The sequence below is a fragment of the Tinamus guttatus genome, unplaced genomic scaffold, assembly GCF_059628265.1.
Source record: "Tinamus guttatus ecotype Peru unplaced genomic scaffold, ASM5962826v1 Tinamus_guttatus_pri_ptg000125l, whole genome shotgun sequence".
NCBI lineage: Eukaryota > Metazoa > Chordata > Aves > Tinamiformes > Tinamidae > Tinamus > Tinamus guttatus.
Window position 1 is genome coordinate 4,538,381 of NW_028288659.1, and position 20,668 is coordinate 4,559,048.

The 20,668-nt window shown below is 38.9% G+C and overlaps 1 protein-coding gene across 2 annotated transcripts in view; it reads right to left on the reverse strand.

The window, feature by feature from the left end:
- The window catches only part of DGKI (diacylglycerol kinase iota), a 203,907-nt gene that overhangs the window by 51,195 nt on the left and 132,044 nt on the right, over positions 1–20,668 (reverse strand). For both annotated transcript variants that reach the window (XM_088521610.1, XM_088521611.1), the window contains exons 22-24: positions 16,798–16,898; positions 6,146–6,225; positions 4,423–4,467 (exon numbers count right to left, since the gene is read on the reverse strand). In XM_088521610.1, coding sequence (XP_088377736.1) covers positions 4,423–4,467; positions 6,146–6,225; positions 16,798–16,898 — 226 coding nt within the window. The remainder of the gene's footprint in view (positions 1–4,422; positions 4,468–6,145; positions 6,226–16,797; positions 16,899–20,668) is intronic.

Consider the following 20,668-nt stretch of genomic DNA (forward strand, 5'->3'; position numbering starts at 1 on the left):
AAACCTACATAAACCAAAACCACTGCATTTATTCTTCATTGACTTCAGGGTTTTACTGTAATACAAAAGACAGTAAACTGACACAGCTAGCTTGAGACACATCCTTGGCTTGTCCCTTCAGCTCAGCCATACCAAAAAGCTTTGCATCAAAAACACCTTTTATAGTTGTCTGCAGTCACCCTTATTTGTGGAGACAGAGGAACAGAGAGAGTTGAAAGCAGGAACAAACATCAGCCATTACTGTAATGATTACGTTTGCTTCTTGTGCCTCCAACACCTTCCTTTCATTTAGCTTTAGTATTTTTACACGGTTTTACAGTTCTAACAGTCTACAACTCAGAGTGACCGCCCACTTTGCCTGAGCCTGCTGCATTCCAAATGCACATAAGCCTAAACTCTCCAGGACCTGGTGCCATCCAGGCAAGCAGTCATCCTGTTCCCAGTCTGGGCAAAGCAGCTTGCCAGAGAATGTTACTTCAGTAACTGACCCAAACGACCAGGGTGGAGCGAAGGCCTTCTTCACCTCCTGTACTCAACAAGCAGTCAAACAGAACGCCCCTTGCTCTTTCAGCTCTCACTGAGCTGCAGGGCCAAAGTGTCAAAAAGCAGAATGTGGTCACAGCTCTGTGACATGTTCAGTGGATCGTCAGTCAATTTCCTCAAGCCACTGGATCACAATGTTCTAAGCCAATTTGCACAGGGCAAAACACAAGTGTCTCATGAGCACCCACCCAAATTTCTACAGAGCCAGATTCTATCCTTAGATAAACTGTAAGTAGTAAAATCAGCAGGCCTGCAGATGTCTTCAGTGCGGTCACATATTGTCTCAAGAAGAATACTTAAGCTTAATCAACACTTAGCTTCTCCTTAAGCTACCAAACTGTGCATGGCGGGCCAAAGCACAAGGTAAGAAAGCAAACAGCAGAAGCAACAAGAAGGTCGTGTACCTTTGGGAAAAGTATTGCTCTCATGGAAAGCATAAGATATGAATAATGTACACTGAACATATATTTATAATGTGTATAATGCACATACATTTATAATATGAACATAGAGTGGTGAAAATAGGCCAGGATACAACATTTTCTCACTGGGACTTGTCAGAACATCACGTCTGGCACCTTCCCTGACCTAAGGATCCAGGACAAACAATTTTTATATTGGGAACTGTTCACCTGCATCAGGTATTTTGTTGTCTAAAGTTCCAGCACTAAAAAGTAAAGATTGGCTGAGAAAGTGAGTTCCAAAGAGATATCATATAATGTCTAGCTAGAAGGGACAACAGGGCTATGACTGTTAACTCCTAATATAACATGGAAATCTAGCCAGCAGCTCTTGCACCCAAGTCACCACTTCAGCCTGAACTAGAGAAGACCTTTCAGAAAGTCTTGGTGATCCAAGTGACAGATTCCAGGTGCCTCAGATCAAGCCGTTCCCTCAGGCGGCTGGCACCACGCGCATGGGTTAAAGGAGGAAAGGGTGTTTACTTTGTATGCAAGACAAGGGAAGGTGCAAAAACACAAAAAACAAGAGTGAAAAATGAGTGCTTGCAGTATATCATGCACTTTCAATATATCTAGAACATTCATATAGACACTCCAAAATTTGCTCTTTTTTATCTATTTTTTCTCTGCTTTTACCACAATATTGCAACTTTAAAGAAACCTAAAGAAATAAAGAAATATTAGTCACTTCCCAGCAATTTGTCTTGCTATTTTGCAAGTCTGACATATGTCCAAATCATTTCTTATCTGGGTAGCCATGTGTCAGAAAAAATTAGGGAAAAAATAAAGAACATATCCACAGAAAAATTGGTGTTTCATCTGTTCAATTCCCCAGGCTGCCCAGACATGAGTCAGTAAGACTGTGGAGAAGAAGTAGGCTGCTTTCTTCAACCTGGGGAAAAATCTCAGTGAATGCTGAAGGAAGCTGTCATTTTGGTCTGACTGGATAAAACAATTTCCAGATTGATTACAGACAAAATAATACCTTCATATGTCAAGAGAGAGTACACATTGCTCTCTGATGCACAAAAAGGTATCTGACACTTTCTCAGCGCTCAGTGAAGAAATGAGGTCATGCTTACATTGTACACAAACACACAATTTTTGGCTTCCCTAGATTACTGGCCAGCAGGACGCCTGCATGTGCTAGACATTGTTGACAACCAGCGATGATGACGATCAGTGTTTCATGTTTTGATGGATCACCTCATTTCTCAGCCAGGTAAATGCATATTAGTGCCTGGCGTCGTGCTGCTATGAGTTGCTGACAACTTTATCTGGTATCATGCCAGCTTTTGCAAGATTCATATTACTAGTTTCTGCCCCTGAGATGACTAGAACCAATTATTGTTGGCTTTCCTCTCTGGTTGTCCAGAATGGAAAAGCAAAGACTGTTCCAGACAAATCACACAGTGCCCTTGAATTTGGTACTTTGCCATAGTCCTGGCAACAGATCTTGTCTGAAATGTTACTGCAGCAAGTCACAAACTTTGCTTAACTGAAAAAAATCTTCAGATACATGATGGCAACTATAGCCACCCCCACAAAAATAGAACAGCCTTAATTCTCTCCCATACGTAGGCAATGAGGCTTTTAATTGAGCCCATAAACCTCACAGTCATGTACAAGTTTTGCCTCTAACCTCTGTGCATTACAAGATAATTAAAGAAGAGTCAACACAAAATGTCATAACGTAAACTATTTTTGTTCAAAGGGGCCAAACAGCATATCTCAGTGGTTCAAGCATCAGATTTGAAACACACAGGACACAAATTGTCTAGAATTTTGTAACCCTAGTCCTGAGTCAACTTTGGTCTTCTAGTGCCTCCTAGATATTGAGGGAAATAAATAATAGTCAAGCTCATCCTCCTCTAATGTGAGTTTATGGAGTTGTAGGATGCTTAGGTATATTTGTGCGGCAGCTGAGGTGAGAGAATCAAGGGCTTTCTCAAATCCACTGACTTGCTAATGTACTTGTAAGTACATGCACAAAGTTTTATGCATCTTACTATTTACCCCACTGTTAGAAGAAAGGTGAGGACTAGGATGCAGAAGACAAAAAAGAATAAAGCAATCAAAGTTAATGGTGTATATTAACACGGTAGGTGGTACAAAGAGGAGATAATACGAGTAAAAATCTTAAACCTAAAAGAGGACAGAATGCTTTGAAAATGAAGAGAGGGATAATTCTTGTAAACCCAAATTACAGAGCAACATGCTTCTGCCAAGATTTCACTGCAATTCAACAGCAGAACTAGCTTGGGAAGCCTCAGTCCCACAAGCATGATATTATATCCATTAAACTTGTTACAGAAACAAAACAGAACGAAAAACAACTCTAGCATCATTTTTCTAATTTGCACCTGGGCTTGCTGATACCGTTTCTGCTTATGTTTCCTGTTTTGAGCTGCAGAGGAATCAGGCAAGAGGACTGTGTTTATGAGATCTAAAAAGTACCCATGACGCCTTATTAGTGAGATAAGAAGACTCTTCCATCAACTCAAGCACTTTATTCATGCCCTTTACCCCGTTTTTTCCCTTTCTATAATTTATAGTGAGATGTCAACAAACATGGAACAATCTTCAAATTAACCAAACACGACAGTCTATAGAAACAACCCATTGAGAATATAGCAACATTTGAAGAATCCAGGAAAAAACAACTAGTGAAGGCAAAACATAGAGTACGGTGCATTCAAATCCTAACATCATAAAATATCGACAGTATATTAGAGATTTCACACTGATACGCACTAGAGGAGACAGCCAGGCAATTAATTTAAAAACTGCTGTAACTGTGGAGGTTAGAGCCAAGTACAGGACTGATTTCTGACTTTTCCTACCCTGTTTTGGCTCTCCCCATATATACAGATTTAGTTTCTCATTTTACCTCAGGCAGTTTCCTATGCATGAAGCAGTCAGCAGTCACTTAGGTTAATTTACAATAAGCGGAACAGAATAATGCATACTGTTTTATTAGCCAATTCACTAGACACTAACATGGCTCTAAAGCTCAGTTCCAGGCCTGTGATAGATAACAAATTTCAGAAGAGGAGGTTAAAATTGGACAGGGAAAAATAAACATACAAGAACTGGCGTGAAGAAGATAATTTCAGAAATACATGCCAAATTTGTATCTGAACCCAGGTGTCTTCCTGGGTTCATGGCATTTGCAGGATATCTTATCAAACTGAAATCCTGTGTCACCCAGGTAATCATTAGGACTCAAGAAGTGATTTGCAATTTCAGGACGATGAGTTCCTATCAGCTGGATCTCTCAGTGTTTTCTCAGCAAATTCATTCCTGCTAATCCCCAAAAGATTTGAGGCTATCAACACGCAATTCAGGCAAGCTTAAATCTCTTATTCTTGTTAAGCTCATCTTCATTCAGCACTATTAAAATGAGACTTTTTCTTACCTGGTAATGAACTCTCTGTGTAGTAGAAGTTACCGACTGTAGGTCCTAGTAGGAGAATGAAAGAATGCCAATGACCAAAGAAATTCAAAGCAATATAAGCACTGTTTGCACTTTTATGATGCAAGGCAGTCAGGTAAGCACAAAAAATAATTTTTCAAATATTCTTAGTATTTTAAAATATATTAAATGAACACTTCTGAATATTCATGGTCAGCTAACTTGAAGTTTAGACTTGCAAGCACTTGGTCCAAAAGATTCCACAGTTTTTAAAACCTTGGAGTATATGATAACGGACCTTTCCCTATCAGGGACTTGTTTGTTCCACTAAAAAAAAAAAAAAAAAAAAAGAATTTTGGCAACAAAGTGATAACAAAGAAGCTAAAAAAGCATAATTTTTGGTAAATATTTCTGAGAAATTAATACATTCAAGAAAATCACTGATAGTTCTCCCTCCTTTAAGGCAACCACGTCAGAAAAGAAAAGGCATATCAAAATGACTATATTTTAACAGGTTATCTAGTTAATTTTAATAAACATTTTGTCAAATAGCTTTAGATCATGCCAGAGCCTATCAAAAAGCCTTGGTAACAGAAAACAGTTCACCAGCAAGCATGCAGGTAGGCAGTGTGCAGAAAGCCTTGGCATCTCCATTCCCAGAAAGTGCATCTAAGCCAAATCAAGCAAAGCAAGTAGTACAGACCTTATAAAAAGCTGCAAAAAAAACCCAGTTTCCCCAAAGGCAACTAAACCCTGCCTCTAGCCCTGCTTCTCCTAGGGTGGTACTGTACAACTATTCTCCACCCTATATTTGTAGCATTAAACTGTCTGTGCTCATCTGAGTCCACATCTGTAATCTGCTGAGAACATCATTCACATTTGTTCTCTGTAAATTTCTGTAGCCAGATACCTCAAATATATTTCACCTTACAATATGAAATTCTATCTGACAGTACCCACATATTGGGTCTGAATGCTCAGAAATTCATTTGATGAAGGGAGTCCTGGCTGAAATGCAGAAACACCTGTAGGCAAACACTAAGGCCCACATTCAGGCTATAAGTGACTCAGTTTCCAAATCACAGGGAAGCCAATAGTGCCCTTAAAGCTTAAAGCAAGCAATGGATGATGCTTTTTGCTCTTGTGTAAAATGAGCCATGGAATCCTATGTACTGTACCCACATTTGTAAATACTGCTGAAAGATATCCATAAAAGGTTAAATCATTATTAGCTGCATGAGTATACACTTTTGGAAATACCCAGTTCATACTTGCCATGCTTATTAGTGTATCAAGTTATTCCATGACAGTGTTATTGAATTCTATGTGCATAAATATGACTCACTCCAGCATCTCAATTTTTATCCATACATAACAGACTTTCTAATCACTATTTTGCTTAGAAAATTGTATAATTTCAGCAAGACTTATGGAGAATGTTGGTATTCTGTTAAAATTAAAGAATATGTAAACATACCCATCTACGTCAAATTTCTTATCATTTAAAATGAATTCAGCATGACTTCTTGTTTCCTACCTAGCAAATATTGTTTGGTTCTACTTCTGTTTTTATTACTGTATCATACTTTACTGCAAAGTTTTGTTTTCAATGGTAGACAAATTGCAACACTCAATAACTATCAGATCTCCACACTAGAGAGATCTAGATCTCTTGGAAAGGCATAATAAGGACTAACAAATGATATCTGAATTCACGAAAACTCACCTCTTGTAGACGGTCAATGTACATACGACAGGTCTCCAAGTCACAATCTCCTCGTACAACTATAATTCCTAAGGGAATGGCTGGGCAAGTAAAAACAAACAAAAAAAAGATTTACAATATGCTTATCTTCCATTTGTCATCACTAAAGCTTTTTGCTATCTAAATTTTAAGAATCACTTAAAAGCAAGAACATATCATTCATCTACAGCTTCACCCATTAGTAATTATCAAAATTTCTGGTTTTCAACTATTATTCATCCTGAAAGAGCTTAAGTAGCTTCTGCTAAATTGTGCACTTCATTATCTGATGTCCATATTAATTGACACGACAAGAGTTCAGGGGAATACATTAGGGCACTGAAATTAAAAAGCAGTATTTTATTTTTCAACATTTTCATGGCTCTTTAAAAACCACTCAATGTAAAGAAAAAACATAACTTTTTTTTTTTTTTTAATTCTACCCACATGTTTTTGTGAATCATGCATTTGAGGTTTACTTTTTTTCCCCTGGTGGTCCTGTTATGAAACTGCATCAACTAATATAAAATTATAGGGCAGCTTCTGCTTTCCAGCCTAAGCTTCTTGCTTGTTGACATAAATTTATGGAAGATAAGCAGTACTGATTTTAGCAGGAAAAAAAATCCAACCAAATAAAACACTGACATCCCTTCATTGCATTTTATGATTAAGATTTGAAGAAAAAAACGTAAGTGCCTTTGAACTTCAACTTTTGCTTCCAAAGCGAACTACCATATTTAAAGAGTATCCCTACAACCACAGCTTGATTTGGGAGAAAAATGTCCAACAGAATGTTATTGTGATGCAAGGTAGCTTTTAAATTAAACAGACTTTACTCCATACACACACAAAACTGACAAAACATCTCACCACTTTCTTCGGGGAAAAAAATACAACAAAAGAGCTTGTAAAAATGGAGCAAATTAATTCCCTCAGTTGAAGGCTGCCTTTTCCATAATTGGGGATTTAGTTTTCCACAACCATTCTGTTCTTGAAGCCATAAAAAACAAAAAAGATCAAATGAGAGAAAAAGAATGTATGAGTCTACATTTAAGGTTCCAAGAAGGCTACCTACTAAGATCTCATTAAATATAAAAGAAAGAAATAAGAAAAATCTTGAGCACCTGAATTTCTAAAACAGAATCACTGAAAAAGTTTTCTTTTTCCCTAGATGGTCTTTAATCGAACAATGCCTCAAAAATAGTGAAACAGCAAGGAAGTAGCAGGAAAGAGATTTAAATACTCATATGAAGTATTCCAGGAAGGGAGCAGAATATGAATGTCATAAACCATTTTGTTAATTGGGTAACAAGGGGCAGCACAAAGTCACTGACAGCTTGGAGATAAATAGAAAAACCAACTGCAGCCCCTCCTGTCATTCACAAGACATTGATTAAGAGGCACTCTGAGACATTTATCTACTGAGAAGCTCTTTACTCTCACAGCTTCAGGAAAACAAGACAGTGACAAGAAATAAGGATGAATGTCTTTGGGGCTCATATTATTGTGGCCCATCAAGGCTGGAAGTGTAAAGAATTCAGTAGCCTCAGAGTGGAAAGTATGGGAGCATCAACTATAGCCAAAGTCAATAGGCACCTCAGAGGCTAAAATCAACTATGTTGCAAAATTGTGCTTAGAAGGCAGTTTAAGCTGCTGAACAGCTATGAACCTGAGGAAAATAGAAGTAGGAAAGAGAAGAGAAAGGGAGAAACAAGAAAATAAAAATGAAGAGAGAGGAAGAATAGGAAAAAAGCTCACGCTTTTGACCATGCCAGAGCAATCCCAGTTCACTTGCTCATTTTCAGAATGTCCAGAAGGGATCGCTGCCCATTGCAACCCACAAGAAATTTTCATGGAAAAGCAGCGATTGTGAGACAAGGCAGAGGAGCAGGGAGGAGTCAGTCACTAGGCTTCCATTACGTGTTCTAATGCTCTAGGTTACGGGCTGATTTTCTTCGCCTAGGGGTTATTACTGCTTAACTCGCTTTGACAGGAGACCCTCAAGCTCGCTTTCTAGCTTCAATTCTGTAGATCCCTCTGCAGCTCTTACTGAACGGAGCATTTGTTTTTTGTTTATAGCTTTGAACAGTGAATCACAAGCGACATGACTATGCCTCTGACAGCTATAGAACATTAGCGAGATATCTCACTGGTTCAAAATGTGTCATTTTTTTTTTATCAGTTTCTGTTTCTTTTCTATTGAATTCCATCTGTGATGAAGAAACCCAGGCACTTAATGGGGACGGATGGTTTGATCTGCTGAGACACTACAGCTAAAAGAACTGAAATCATCAAGTACCCCCATTCCTGAAGATCCAGAGCAGACAGACCTTATGAATGTCTGAAAATCTAAAGAAATCCACCAAAATGTCTGAAAAGACTAATAGGCAAGAGATAGTTTATCAATCACATTCTGGGTCTTATCTATGTGAGCGAAGAAAATGTAAGAATTCATAGGTTAACTGAAATGATTCCCATTAATTCTGTGTGATCAAAAAAGTAAGTTTGGAAACCCAGCCTGCATGTCTTTGTTCTTAAGATGTGTGACTTCTGCTACCTGGAAGTCCTGAAGTCACACGACCTTCAGCTTTGTAAGTCAATGGTTATCTAAGGACACCTGAGAGGCATCTCCCATTGTCTCCTCTTGCCACCTTCTACATTACTTTTGAATAACACTATGGTGTATGTTGAAGTGTCTCCTACCAAATTTTTTGGGACTCGCTTGACCTTTGGCAAGCAAAATGCCAGCTCTCATTCATATTATAAACTGCAGCAAGCATGCATGATGCACCACGCAGCCAAGTCTTTCAAAATGCCTCACGGTGATTCCTGTTTGAAAACAAAAGCAAGTACTTATGACTGGAAATGGGATTGAAATGACTGGACCGTTGCTTGTCTAAATACAGGGCAATACTATGCAATGAGGGCAAATTTAGGTAAGTTATGGCGAATTAGTGAAATGTGTGAAGTCAGTGTGCATAGTATGCAAGGCATTAAATATCGTTGTGGACAATTTTATTCAGGCATCTTCAGATCTGAATAAAGAGGCTTCCCCCTTTTCTGAGTAGCCCTGCCCTGTATGGATGAGAAGCTGGATGGTACAGAATGGTGCTGCAGGATGAAGTGATTCCTAGATGTGTTGAAAGAAGGGAGAAGATAGCTTAAAGACTTGCACACATTAATACCACAGGCACTGCCAAGCAGCTTTCCCACACACACATGCACACTACCTATTCTTGTAAAATACAGATATACCCACACTTGGAAATATGCCAAAAATAAGGGACAGTCCCAGTTCAAGAGTCAAGCTGCAGCACTCAAATACTGAATTTTTTTTTCCTCCGGAGACATTTATTCTTCCGGCTGCTCGTATCCAAGTTCTTTGTGCTCCCTGAGTGATGAAAAGAAATTTGTCTGGGGAGCTGTGGATATGGACTCTAATGCTACAGTGATGAGCAGCAGTATAAGAACCCCAAGAGGTTAGACAGGCAGAGAGTTGCTTATTATTCTGAACCAGTACTGCAGAAAGCTCTCCGTCCATAGCAACACTCATTGAAATCAGGTATCAGCAGGAAAAGTGTGGGCTAGGTGCAGCAATACAGCTAGCATGATGTTCTAATTGACTGCAAGATTATTAGTGATTTCCACAGTCCTCTCAAAATTAGCTATGAAAGTTATAAACAAGGAAGAGATCTTCCACCTATTAACTGTCCATTGTGTTGAATACCTAAAGCTAGGGAGCTCTTTAATGGTACTGTAGACACAAATTGAAGAAGCCTGAACATACTGCATATTACACCATCAGGAGAAAATAAAATTCAATTAACTTCCCCATTTATTGTTACGAAAGGATTCAATTTGTGATCTAAAAACCACGATTAACCCACTCAAATCCCAAACAAAACAGCCTTGAGACAGATCATTAATGTAGATGTGAATGCCAGGAAAACTCATTCGAAGTCTGACATACCTCAGGGGCTCGGGAAGATTAGACAGTGGGCTGTAAATGTTTAATGTAGCAAATAAAGCATCCTCACAACTGAAGATGTTATAAAGAAGCCATTTTCCTGAGGGGTTTCCACTGATATTAGAAATGTGAAGGACCAAGTAATTGCAGTAAATCCTCAGAAACCTTGAGAGAGAATTCTGAAGTAGTCAGACAGGTTAAGAGGTTTGGCCTTTGTAGTATGATTTTAATCTGACTGTGTTTGCATAAAACGCTTTTCTTAACAAATATAAGCCTTTTTTCAGATTTAAAACACAGCACATTTTAGAGGAAGGTCATCCCTCTCAAGCTCTCAGTAACCTCCTCGTTACTCTGCCATGCAAAGGAAGAAGTTGCCCAAAGTTAAAAAAAGAGTGAACTTGTCCCAAACATCAGAACAGCAGAACAGTTTAAGGCAAGAAGACTACAAAGAGCTGGGAACAGAGAGGGGTAGAGAAGGGAAACTAAGTCCTGAAAAAACAAATCCAGTGAACAATGAGAGAGAGATTAGAATTAAGGAAAGGAGGAGGAGCCCAAAATGTGAGATATGGAGAAACAGATATAGCTGGTCAGTAAGAATGGGAGGGAAACAGCATAGCCAGAGAGGGAAGACCGGGAATGAAAGGTTAGAAGAAATTGAATCAGAAAAGCGATAGATAGAAAAGGAAGAGGCAGGAGCATAGATTGAAACACCTGACAGAATAATCTATGCTATAAAGCCAAACCACAGCAAGCTTTCCTTGAAAGCTTGGAATTGAATTTAATATTCTTATATCTCTTCACTTTTTTGAGATCATTTTGAGATCAATATATATTTTTGAAATCCATTGCAATACTGGTCTCCTACCAACTTTGTAGATGGCAGTTGCCCCCCTAACTGAAAAGGCAGAGGACTGTATGTTGGGTCTAAATATACCTTTTGGGGAGTCAACTTGCAGCCATGAGAGGGGTTGTTTTTTTGTTTTTTTTTTTTAAAGACAGATAATGATATCCACTGTTGAACAAACAGTGTTATGACTACAAACTCAAGAGCTTGAAGTTAGGAAAAGTCAGGATTAAATTATTTCGACCCTGTCATCCATATTCATGGTATTACTTGTTTTATTTATTTAATTGCATTCTATTTTTCTTCTTTTGGATTCCTGTGTCTGTGTCATCCTGTTTCTTGAATACGTATGTGCTTGTGAGCATGCACGTATGAGTTTGAGAGAGACACAGAGAGAATCAGAGAGAAAGAGAGAAATACAATTCATTGTGCTCTCCAGAAAAGGCCCATGAGGTCTCATCCATCACCAGGCAAAAGAGATATCTGCTTTGAGACAAAAGAGGCCATTGGCACTTACTCCTTGCTTTTGGCATTTCTGTTTCTGTTATAAACATTTATCAGTGGTTTATACCTGTACACAGCAGCATGAAAATTTGGGAGCTCAGAGGCAGCACAGTTTTCTTTTTAGATCACCGGTGACTTCTTATCCCCTTGGCTACCACCCTGCTAGCTGACCTTAAGCAAACCATGCAACCCTCCCAGTTTCAGATAGTGTTAAACAACTATGACAGAAAATGCATGAATTATCTAATGTCTGTACAACAAATCTTGAGAAAGCAAAATTACCAGAGCAAAACAGAGACTTTTAAACAGTGTGGAATTTAAAGACAATCTCTAGGCTCTCTGCCTTTTATAGAGCTTGTACAGAAAAGCCACCATATCCCTTAAGAGACCTCCTGTCAAATAACTGAACATTGGTGCCTCCTTCACAAACTGGAAGAGCAGGGAGTTTTAGCTAAACGCTCCATCCCATCTAACTTCATTTAGAAAGAAGCTGCCTCTCAGTGTGAGGATGTTTCCCTCAGTGACTAATCACCTATGTCCTGATTCCATCTACTAACTCAGGCTTTACCCACCAAAGACAACAACAAGCAGGAGGTCCTCTACTCCCCTATTTGCATTATAGGCATTCAGGATGCAAATGTTGACCTTTTCTTATTTAACCACTTGCTAAAAATCATGTGGAATAGTCTCCAAAATAACTTTATTCTTCATATCCCCAAACTTTGCAGTATCAGAACAAATTTCAGGCACCAGGGATTCTCAAACTGTGCTAAGTACATCACTGGTACAAGGAAGCAACAGTATCTCTGTATATACAGTACTCATTTCAGATGACTCACAAACTTGTCACTCCAGATACTTGATAAGAAATCCTCAGATGAACCAAGTCCTCAGATAAACCACAGAAATTGAAGACAGGGAAACATGCAATAAATAAATCTTACTAGATGTAATCAGACAGGTTACTTGGAGAAAAAGAGAACAACCTGAGGTTACCTTCAAATAATGCTACCCCATACACACATAAAGCAAAGAGGCAGAAAAGAAAGAGACTGTGGGTTTGTGGATGGTTCAATTGTTATGCACATGGAAATAAATTTTCTTTAAAAGTTGCTTTTTAATCCAGCACTTTGTTTTGTTTCAGAGGAGAGAAGGAACAGCTGTCCTATGTGAATAAGCGGTGGGAGACACAACTGTCATGGTTATGAGACCTATTTCTGATTCTGCCACTGATGAGGTAGGGTAGGATTCCCTCTTAATCATAGCGGTGCTTGAGCAAATTAAGACTGGATCTCCAGATCTAAAGCATAGCAAACAAGTAAAGGGCAGTACGAACTGACAGATTCTATTAAATATATATATATGCAGCTACTGCTCCTGGTAAGCTAATTCACCCCTCCATCTTCATGGCACAAATTTGCAATAGTGCTAGGAGGGACGAGGACCCTCAGTAGGGTGTGTTGTTGTTGTTGTTGTTGTTGTTGTTGTTGTTTTTTGGTTGTTTTTAATTCCTACAAATATCTCCATCATGTGGAAGGGGAAAATAGAGAGTCAAAAATAGAAAAATATTTTTAAAAGAACTCAACTGTTTCCCCTCGACACTGCTTTGAATTACACTCCCCTATGCTCAGAGTAAGTTAGAAAGAGTAGATAAATGAGAGAAAGAGAGAGCAAAGGAGAAGGAGAGCAGAAGGGAGAGAGAGAGAGAGAATTCTCTTCTGCCCACCTAGAAACATTGATCCAACTGACTGGCTGAGGATGATAGTCTCAGTCATGGTCACATAGGGTACAATCATTGCACCAGTCTGAAAAAGCTAAAGCTGGTGGCCAGGATGACAACTGCTTGGGATGTGTACAGGGAGATGTCAGGGAAAAAAAAAAAAAAGAGCATTGCAACATAACTAAAATGTCCAACATACATCTCCTTTCCTAGGAGATTGCAGGGAAGCTTTCATCCCTTCTCACTGAAGGATCAATAAGCATCCCCTAAAACAACAGTCAGAGATGCAGACAGAAGACAGAATGAAGGAGAAAAAGAACATAGGGGAGAGAAGGGACAACTAAGAAACAGGATCTTGGTTTAATGCCAGCTGCTGCAACAAGAAAAACAGCAACAGAAGAGCTAAGAATGGTTGTGCCCTTCAGAGGACAAAATGACAGTCTTTAATTGCTCAGAAGGTTTTCAAAATGAGGTGTCTACCTCCAGTAGAGAGAAGATTAATCTTCATGGAACTGTTTGCATGACGAGTTGTTACATGTCAGGGAACTGCAATTTTTGATGAAGCTGCTGATAGAATCAAATCAGTATTTCAAGCAAACAAAGAGAGTGAAATGTATTTACTGTGATTTAAAGTGATCCAGATTATTACACTGATGTCAGATCATTCAAAACTCTATTACAGAGACATGTCACAGGCAAAAATCATAACAGTTTCTTTGCACTGCTCCTTCAGGAATAATAACATGCATTATCAACTGGATTCCCTTTTTTTTTTTTTTTTTCCTTTTCTCTCCGATTGCTGTGAGATTTTGTTTCGTTTTCCAAAAAAATCACGAGATAAAAGTGCAGTAACTCATTATGGGTAGTGAATGTACGGTAAGTACAGTATTATGCCAAAGCCTTGACAAACATAAAAATTCAGTCTCTCGTGAGCATTGAGACATTACATGCACCTGAAAGTCCCAACTTAGCTGAAGAAGCTAAACTCACATCTGGTAATATGCCTCGCAGATATACTACTGTAACAGGGTCCATTCTTCAAGTGTTCATGTAATTTGCTGGTGTACAGGAATTATCTGAATTCAAGTTTTTAATTCACACTTATAAAATTTCAACCATTCACTTGCCCTGGTGATTTATTTTCTATGAGAAAGTAATGACACAATTTCCTCCTCCTCCCCTCCCCATTATAATCAACTTGGGGATTAGGAAAGAAGTGTCCCACCTCGTGCCTGACTCCACCCTTTGACCCTCTCTCTTCACTCCCCCACTTCTTTAGGCAAGTAACTTTTAGTGACAATGCTCTGTGAGAAGATTTACTGACAAGGATTGAGCACACTTATTTCATAGAATTATTATCCATGTGTTAGAGCCAGGAAGGCAGGCTCGTAGAGATACCATCATAAAACCATTTGGTATATATGCAATAACCTATGTCGGAAATGCTATTAAAAGGACTATCTGCTCTTTTTAAAAGAAACACTTAACTTAGGTGATTTTTTTATCTTCCTTCCTTATAAAAATTCAAGTTGTATAGGCCTCCAGTATAACCATGCAGCTTGTTGACTAGCTACTATCAGTTCCTGGTGGATGTAAGCCTCTTGCAGTAAGGCCCAGAGCAGCTAGGATGCTAGTCTCATGCTCAGCGAAGCACAATAATTTTCCATTTTTTGCTTCATGAAATCCAGGGAGTTTGACTAGAATATTTAAAACCGCTTGATTTCTGCTTGTTCAGAGAACACCTCTCTTCCCACACATACTTTATTTCAGTCATAGTTAGGACCAGTTAGAAATATTCAAATCAAGATCAGACTCTAATGAACTAAAGACTGGACAAGTGAGATGCAAGACACTTAAGTATTTGTCCACACGTATAAAATTCATGACCTTCAGTGCATGCTGAAGTTGTGTCCTTACACAGGAGCTTCCTAAAAGCTGCAAAGGGTAACGTGACATATCTCTTGTGATCTGTTTTAGGCTGATGAGGATTTTTTTTTTTTGCTTTCTCGTATTTTAGTGTAAAGACACTGAAGTACAATTATTATCAAGAGAGGTAATGTAGGGCAGGAGGAAAAACAACTTGATGGAAAGACTTTTGTCAGAAGAGTATAGCAAGCAGCTGTGTTATATTATCAGGCTGGCCAAGCAGCAACTTGGAATAAAGGGACAAAAGAGTCTTACTGAAAGTGTCCTGCCTGTACCTGAGAGCTACAGTTTAGTTTTTGTTTGGCAAGCATGTACTTTTTGAAAAAAAATCTCTTAAGCACACATCCATCAAGAGACCAAACACATGTATAATCTAAAGCTACATCAGGTGACAAGAAGATAAATATCTACTTACATTTGTAGTGTTAAAAAGTTGGATGCCTTTGCAAGAACATGAAAATGGCTCTTAAGCACAAAATAATTTATACTATACACAGAGAAACAAAAAATATACTCTAGTGAGTATGGATTGTTCTCTTTGAATGGGGAAAGACTGTGGCATAGGAAGAACAAAGGAGTCAGACTGCTGTGGACAGGGTTAGATAGATGCATATTCAATATGGCCTTAAGTCTACTCAAAGTCAAACTCTCAACTTTAAATTGAAACCACTTCTCTCCAAAGAACCATAATCCTCATCTTATTATAATTCTTCTCGGTCCGGTGACAAAAGCTCGGATTGCTTTAATTATGGCTGAAATCTGTTAACAGAAAATTTGGATAAGGCTGTCAGAACTTGTATTAAAATTCAAGCCATCTCAGTTCTTTTGTTGGAAAGCTGGATTGTGAACATGGAGAGTTAGGAGGAGCAGGACTGGAAGAGTGAAAGTGAAGTGGCATAACTATCTTCCAACAGTAAAATTAGCAAACCAATTAAAAGGATTCCCATCCTGTAACTGCCAAAGCGCTCTGTATCAAGAAAGAAACTAAAGTTTTGTTACCCAACAAACAGCCATGCTTGTAATTTAATATGAATAGTGAGCAGATGCATGAACAAGAATCTATTAAATTGTTATCACAAGCATCCATGTCTCTCATTGATTAATGACTCTATGTGTGACCAAGGAGAGGAGTCCATTTCTAAGCATGGATCACAGTCAGCAGTGTTACTAACTGCTTTTAGCCTACCCCCTGAATGCGGCAGTTAAACCATGACATGAGGAAACAATACAGTGATTATTTTCATACATAGAAAACTGAAAACTATTTAAAGAATTGCAGATTGGTGAGGCCAAATTTATTTCCCAAGGTAAATGCACCTATGCAAGAACCATATTCAAGGTCAGAGCACCTTCTTGATATAAAAGTAATCATGATTCTCCCCATAGTTTCACATTTGGTGTTAAACATAAAATCCTGACACCAGTAGGACCCAACAGACAGTCATTGATAAGGTGTGAAAAACACTTACAGTAAATACCACCAACTTGCAGAAGACATAATTTATAGAGGGAGCATTTATAAAGCTTTTATATGTGTACCTGTGTTTGCAAACATACACATATACTCCACACATGACTCATGCAAGATGTCTTGATCCTGGCTTTTTGTTAATGGAAGATCCATACAGAATGTTCTATCAAAAGTAGCTATAGCTTAACTTCTTCCAACTTACAAGCTTCCCGGAGCTTTTCTTTGTCATAGTGTAGCCCCTCATATTCTTGTAAATTAATTCTGTTCACTCTGATCCGTAGGCGATCTGGGATGGAATGAGGACTGCAAGAAAATAATTAAAAAAAAAATCTTCTTAGGCAAAGAGTTCCATGGAAAAGTAAAAAGAAAATAAGCCACAAAGTGTTTTTAATCTGTTCTGAAAAAGGAGCAATCCTCTTCAAAAGTGGGCCAACTCCTCACAAGGCTATGACTACAGAGTTCACAACACTGGCACTATATCATATGAAAAGAATGATCAAGAATCTCACACTCTGGCTGTGCAGCCTGGAATTGCAGACATTTGTTTCTGAACTTTTTAATATCTATACAGATATTCCATCTCTCTCCAATTTGCCTTTTTGTGTACCCTTGAAGTCCTATTAAGTCAGTAAAACTGAAAAGTTCCAAATCAGACCCTAGTGCCATTCCTTGCTTTTTGTGAATTCTCTCAGAACACCCATGGGCATCCATCCATCCATCCATCCATCCATCCATCCACTCACCCATTCATTCATCTACCCAAACACTCAACTTAGCCTGTAGAGGATTCCTATTCAGCAGCTGGGTTCTGAGGAACAGCTAACAGAAATGTGACTAAGAAAAGGTGTTCTAAAGTAAACAGTCTAGTACATGAATCCCAGGAGGACTTTCAAAAGTAAGTAACAGCACAGGTATCCCATTTCTAAAGATTTCAGTCAGATTTAGATATCTTAACTGCCTATGTACTTCTGAAATTCTTTGTAAATTAACATGTCCACATTTGCATTTCCCATCCATAAAAAGGGATAGAAATCCTCTGTATGAAAACATATAAAGCAATGTGTATCCTGTAAGAACTGGTCCCTGGTCCAGTGAAGATTCTTCACTCTCAACATCCACCAAAGATGGTCCCTTTTCCACTACATTTTAATGAATTTAGTAACAGAACTTTCAGTACTATGAACAGCAAAAGCACACATTGTAATACAGAAATTAAACTACGGACTGACAGACATATAAAAAGACTCACTGCTTTCTTGGTGTCAATTTTAAACCATCCAACCTACAGCATTTGCATGGCTAGTCTAAAAACTCATCTGCAGAAAACACATCTAAAAATGTAAAATAAAAAACTTTTTTTAAAATAGGTGAGCAATTTTCTTCTTGGCCTGAATATACTGCAGAGCTAACAGAACATACACATTGGGGCCATCTCTTGGTAGAGCCACTGAGGTGGCAGTTAGCAAGGATTTCAGAGTTAGCTTATTGCATTGCAGCTCTGTTGCATGTGGACAGGCAAAAGGAATTGAAATGAAGCCTAGATTAAAAAAAGAAAAAAAAAAAAAAAAAGCTTCTTTGGTACAAGTCCTCTTTGCCGGAAAAGTTACAAAAAAAATGAATTGAGGGTATCTGTATAATGGGATAAGGGGAGTGTAAGATAATAAGCCACAACAAAGAGCTGCAGTGAACACACTCCTGTTCTGAACAGGATTTTCTATAGTAATGATAAAAACAACCATAAAATACACAAAGAACAGCTTAGAAGACACAAATGTTCAATAGTGGCAGCAGGACTGATGTACTAAGCAGCACATAAGCCGTCCAATGTTTTTCCTGTGCTGATTGACAGGGACTGCTGTGTCAAAGTGCTTAGGAAACTGTCCAAAAGCAAGGTAGGCTTTTACAATTGGTTTGGCAGACATCTGCTACAGTAACTTCCAGCACAGCTTCATGGGGCAACCTTCTAACTAACTCAGCTGGTTTGTGTTATCCTACAGAACAGTGCTCTCCACCTGCAGCCTCAGCAGCTTGTACAGCAAGCAGAAGATCAGTGCATGCAAGCAGGGGAAAAGTGTACAGGTCAAACAAAATGCAATTTCACTGAGTCTCTCTCACCTTCTTCATCCCCCCTTACCTCCTATTTCTACAGTAAATTTAATGTCACATTGCTGCCTGAGCAATGAAGCGTTTCATTTGAGGAATTTCACCATCCCTTCCAAATTTTGTTCTATGAAAAATCATGGTAGGTTTTATTTTTTAGCTAAGAAAAGAGAAGAAATTGTTTAAGTGAGAAAGTACAGCAATAGAATTGCATAGTTTTTGTCTGAAGGGAGGAAAAAAATCATTCAGTGCACATAGTAGAGTTCATGAGAATGACAGACTGACAGCCCTGAAAGTGAAGTCTTTTATATGCTGGTACGACACAAGAAAAAGCTGTTGCTGCTTTTCCCATAATGTTCTGTCAACATGCATTATTATGAAAGTAGTTCAGTCTTCCAACCCACAGGTTAACATCCTGGGGATAGCTGGCAAGTCTGGGGGAGAGACTGGTGATGAATGACCTCTTCTTCTTCAAATTCAGCTGGGAGGTAAGGGGGTGAACAGAGACAGGAAAATTCAGAAACATCTTATTTCTGTTGTGACAACTGGGAATCCCTATGCTAACAAAGTAGGCCTTTTTTCCACTCAAATGTTCCTCACAGGAATTAAGAGTTATGAAGAATCTCTGTGTAATACGGACACCTATCCACCACACCCTGCCCAGAGACCTCCAAATCTCATCATCTGAAAAAGCAGCTAGACAGTGAAAAACAGAATTAGCATTTGGGGATTACAGTCCTCACTATCCCTCCAGTTAGGCCAAGTGCAAACTCAAATGAAAAACTGTCTCACACTGTTATTTCCCCAGAGCTGGAACTGAATGTGAACTGGTTCAGTGAAGTCCTGATGAAATCCAAATCGGAACTGTATAAAAGCAGCCAGTTACCCGTTCAAAATAACTGACTAAAACCTGATGTTCCTGGAAAGCATTTGTCCAACACAGCATGGGGAATGTTTGCACTCCAAAGCAGAACTGTCTTGCTCATTCCCCTTCTCTTCCTCGCTGCAGGATTCAGGCATGTGTGAAGCTCAGGCCTTCCCTTCCACGCTGTGACCCTGCACTGCGATGCCCAGCACTGCTCTCCTTTTCCAGGGGGAAAACCGTTTAGTACAGGAACTTTGCATCTTCCTAAAGTAAGTTGGAAGTTGAAGTCGCAATGGAAGATCCCTGTTTTTTTTTTTGATTTGATCCCTCATCTACCACAGCAGAAACCCAAGAGATATCTGCTCTCCAACTGCCCATTGTATTCCACCAGGTTGCTCTTCCTGTTGCAACCCACTGGTGTCCTTCTCTTAGAGATGTGTGTATACATGTATTTATAGAGAGATATATAGATATAGGTATACTTTGTACTTCTGTGTTTTGTATGAAGGACCTACCAGGGCTCCTTCCACTCACTGGTGTCACTCCCGTCCCTTAGTGCATGACAGAATAGGAGTGTGCCAGAGAGGCAACTGGAGATGAGCTGTGCACTACTGTGGGAAACATTTGGGTAGAGCAGGGGAGTGTCCTCCCAGCCCCTGCATCACCCTGTGAGCTTGGCCCAGTCACACAACCTTTTCCACTGTGTCTTTTTTGTGTATGTGACCAAAGTGGTGGTGTGCCCAAATTCACACAGAAAATCTTTTACAGAGGCAGGAATTCAGTATCTTATTCCCAAGCCTCTTTATCCATTTCTCCCCTAAGCTATTCCTTCACATAAAAAGTTAGATCTTTGGAGATGGTAGAGTGTTTCTCAGTGCACTTTCTTCAAGCAAGCGGAGTCCTCTTCCCATCAAGACTTTTTATTTTCTGTTGAAAATTGAATGATTGAAAATACATGGATGATATTCTAAATAGTTATTATTATAAATAATTATCCAAATTATCTACAGAGAAAAAGAAATATCAGTGCTAAGAGGTCCTTTCTAAGAGGCAGAGAATGTACACTTAGCTAAATGCAGTCACAGGCTAATAGGGTTGCAAGTGTAAA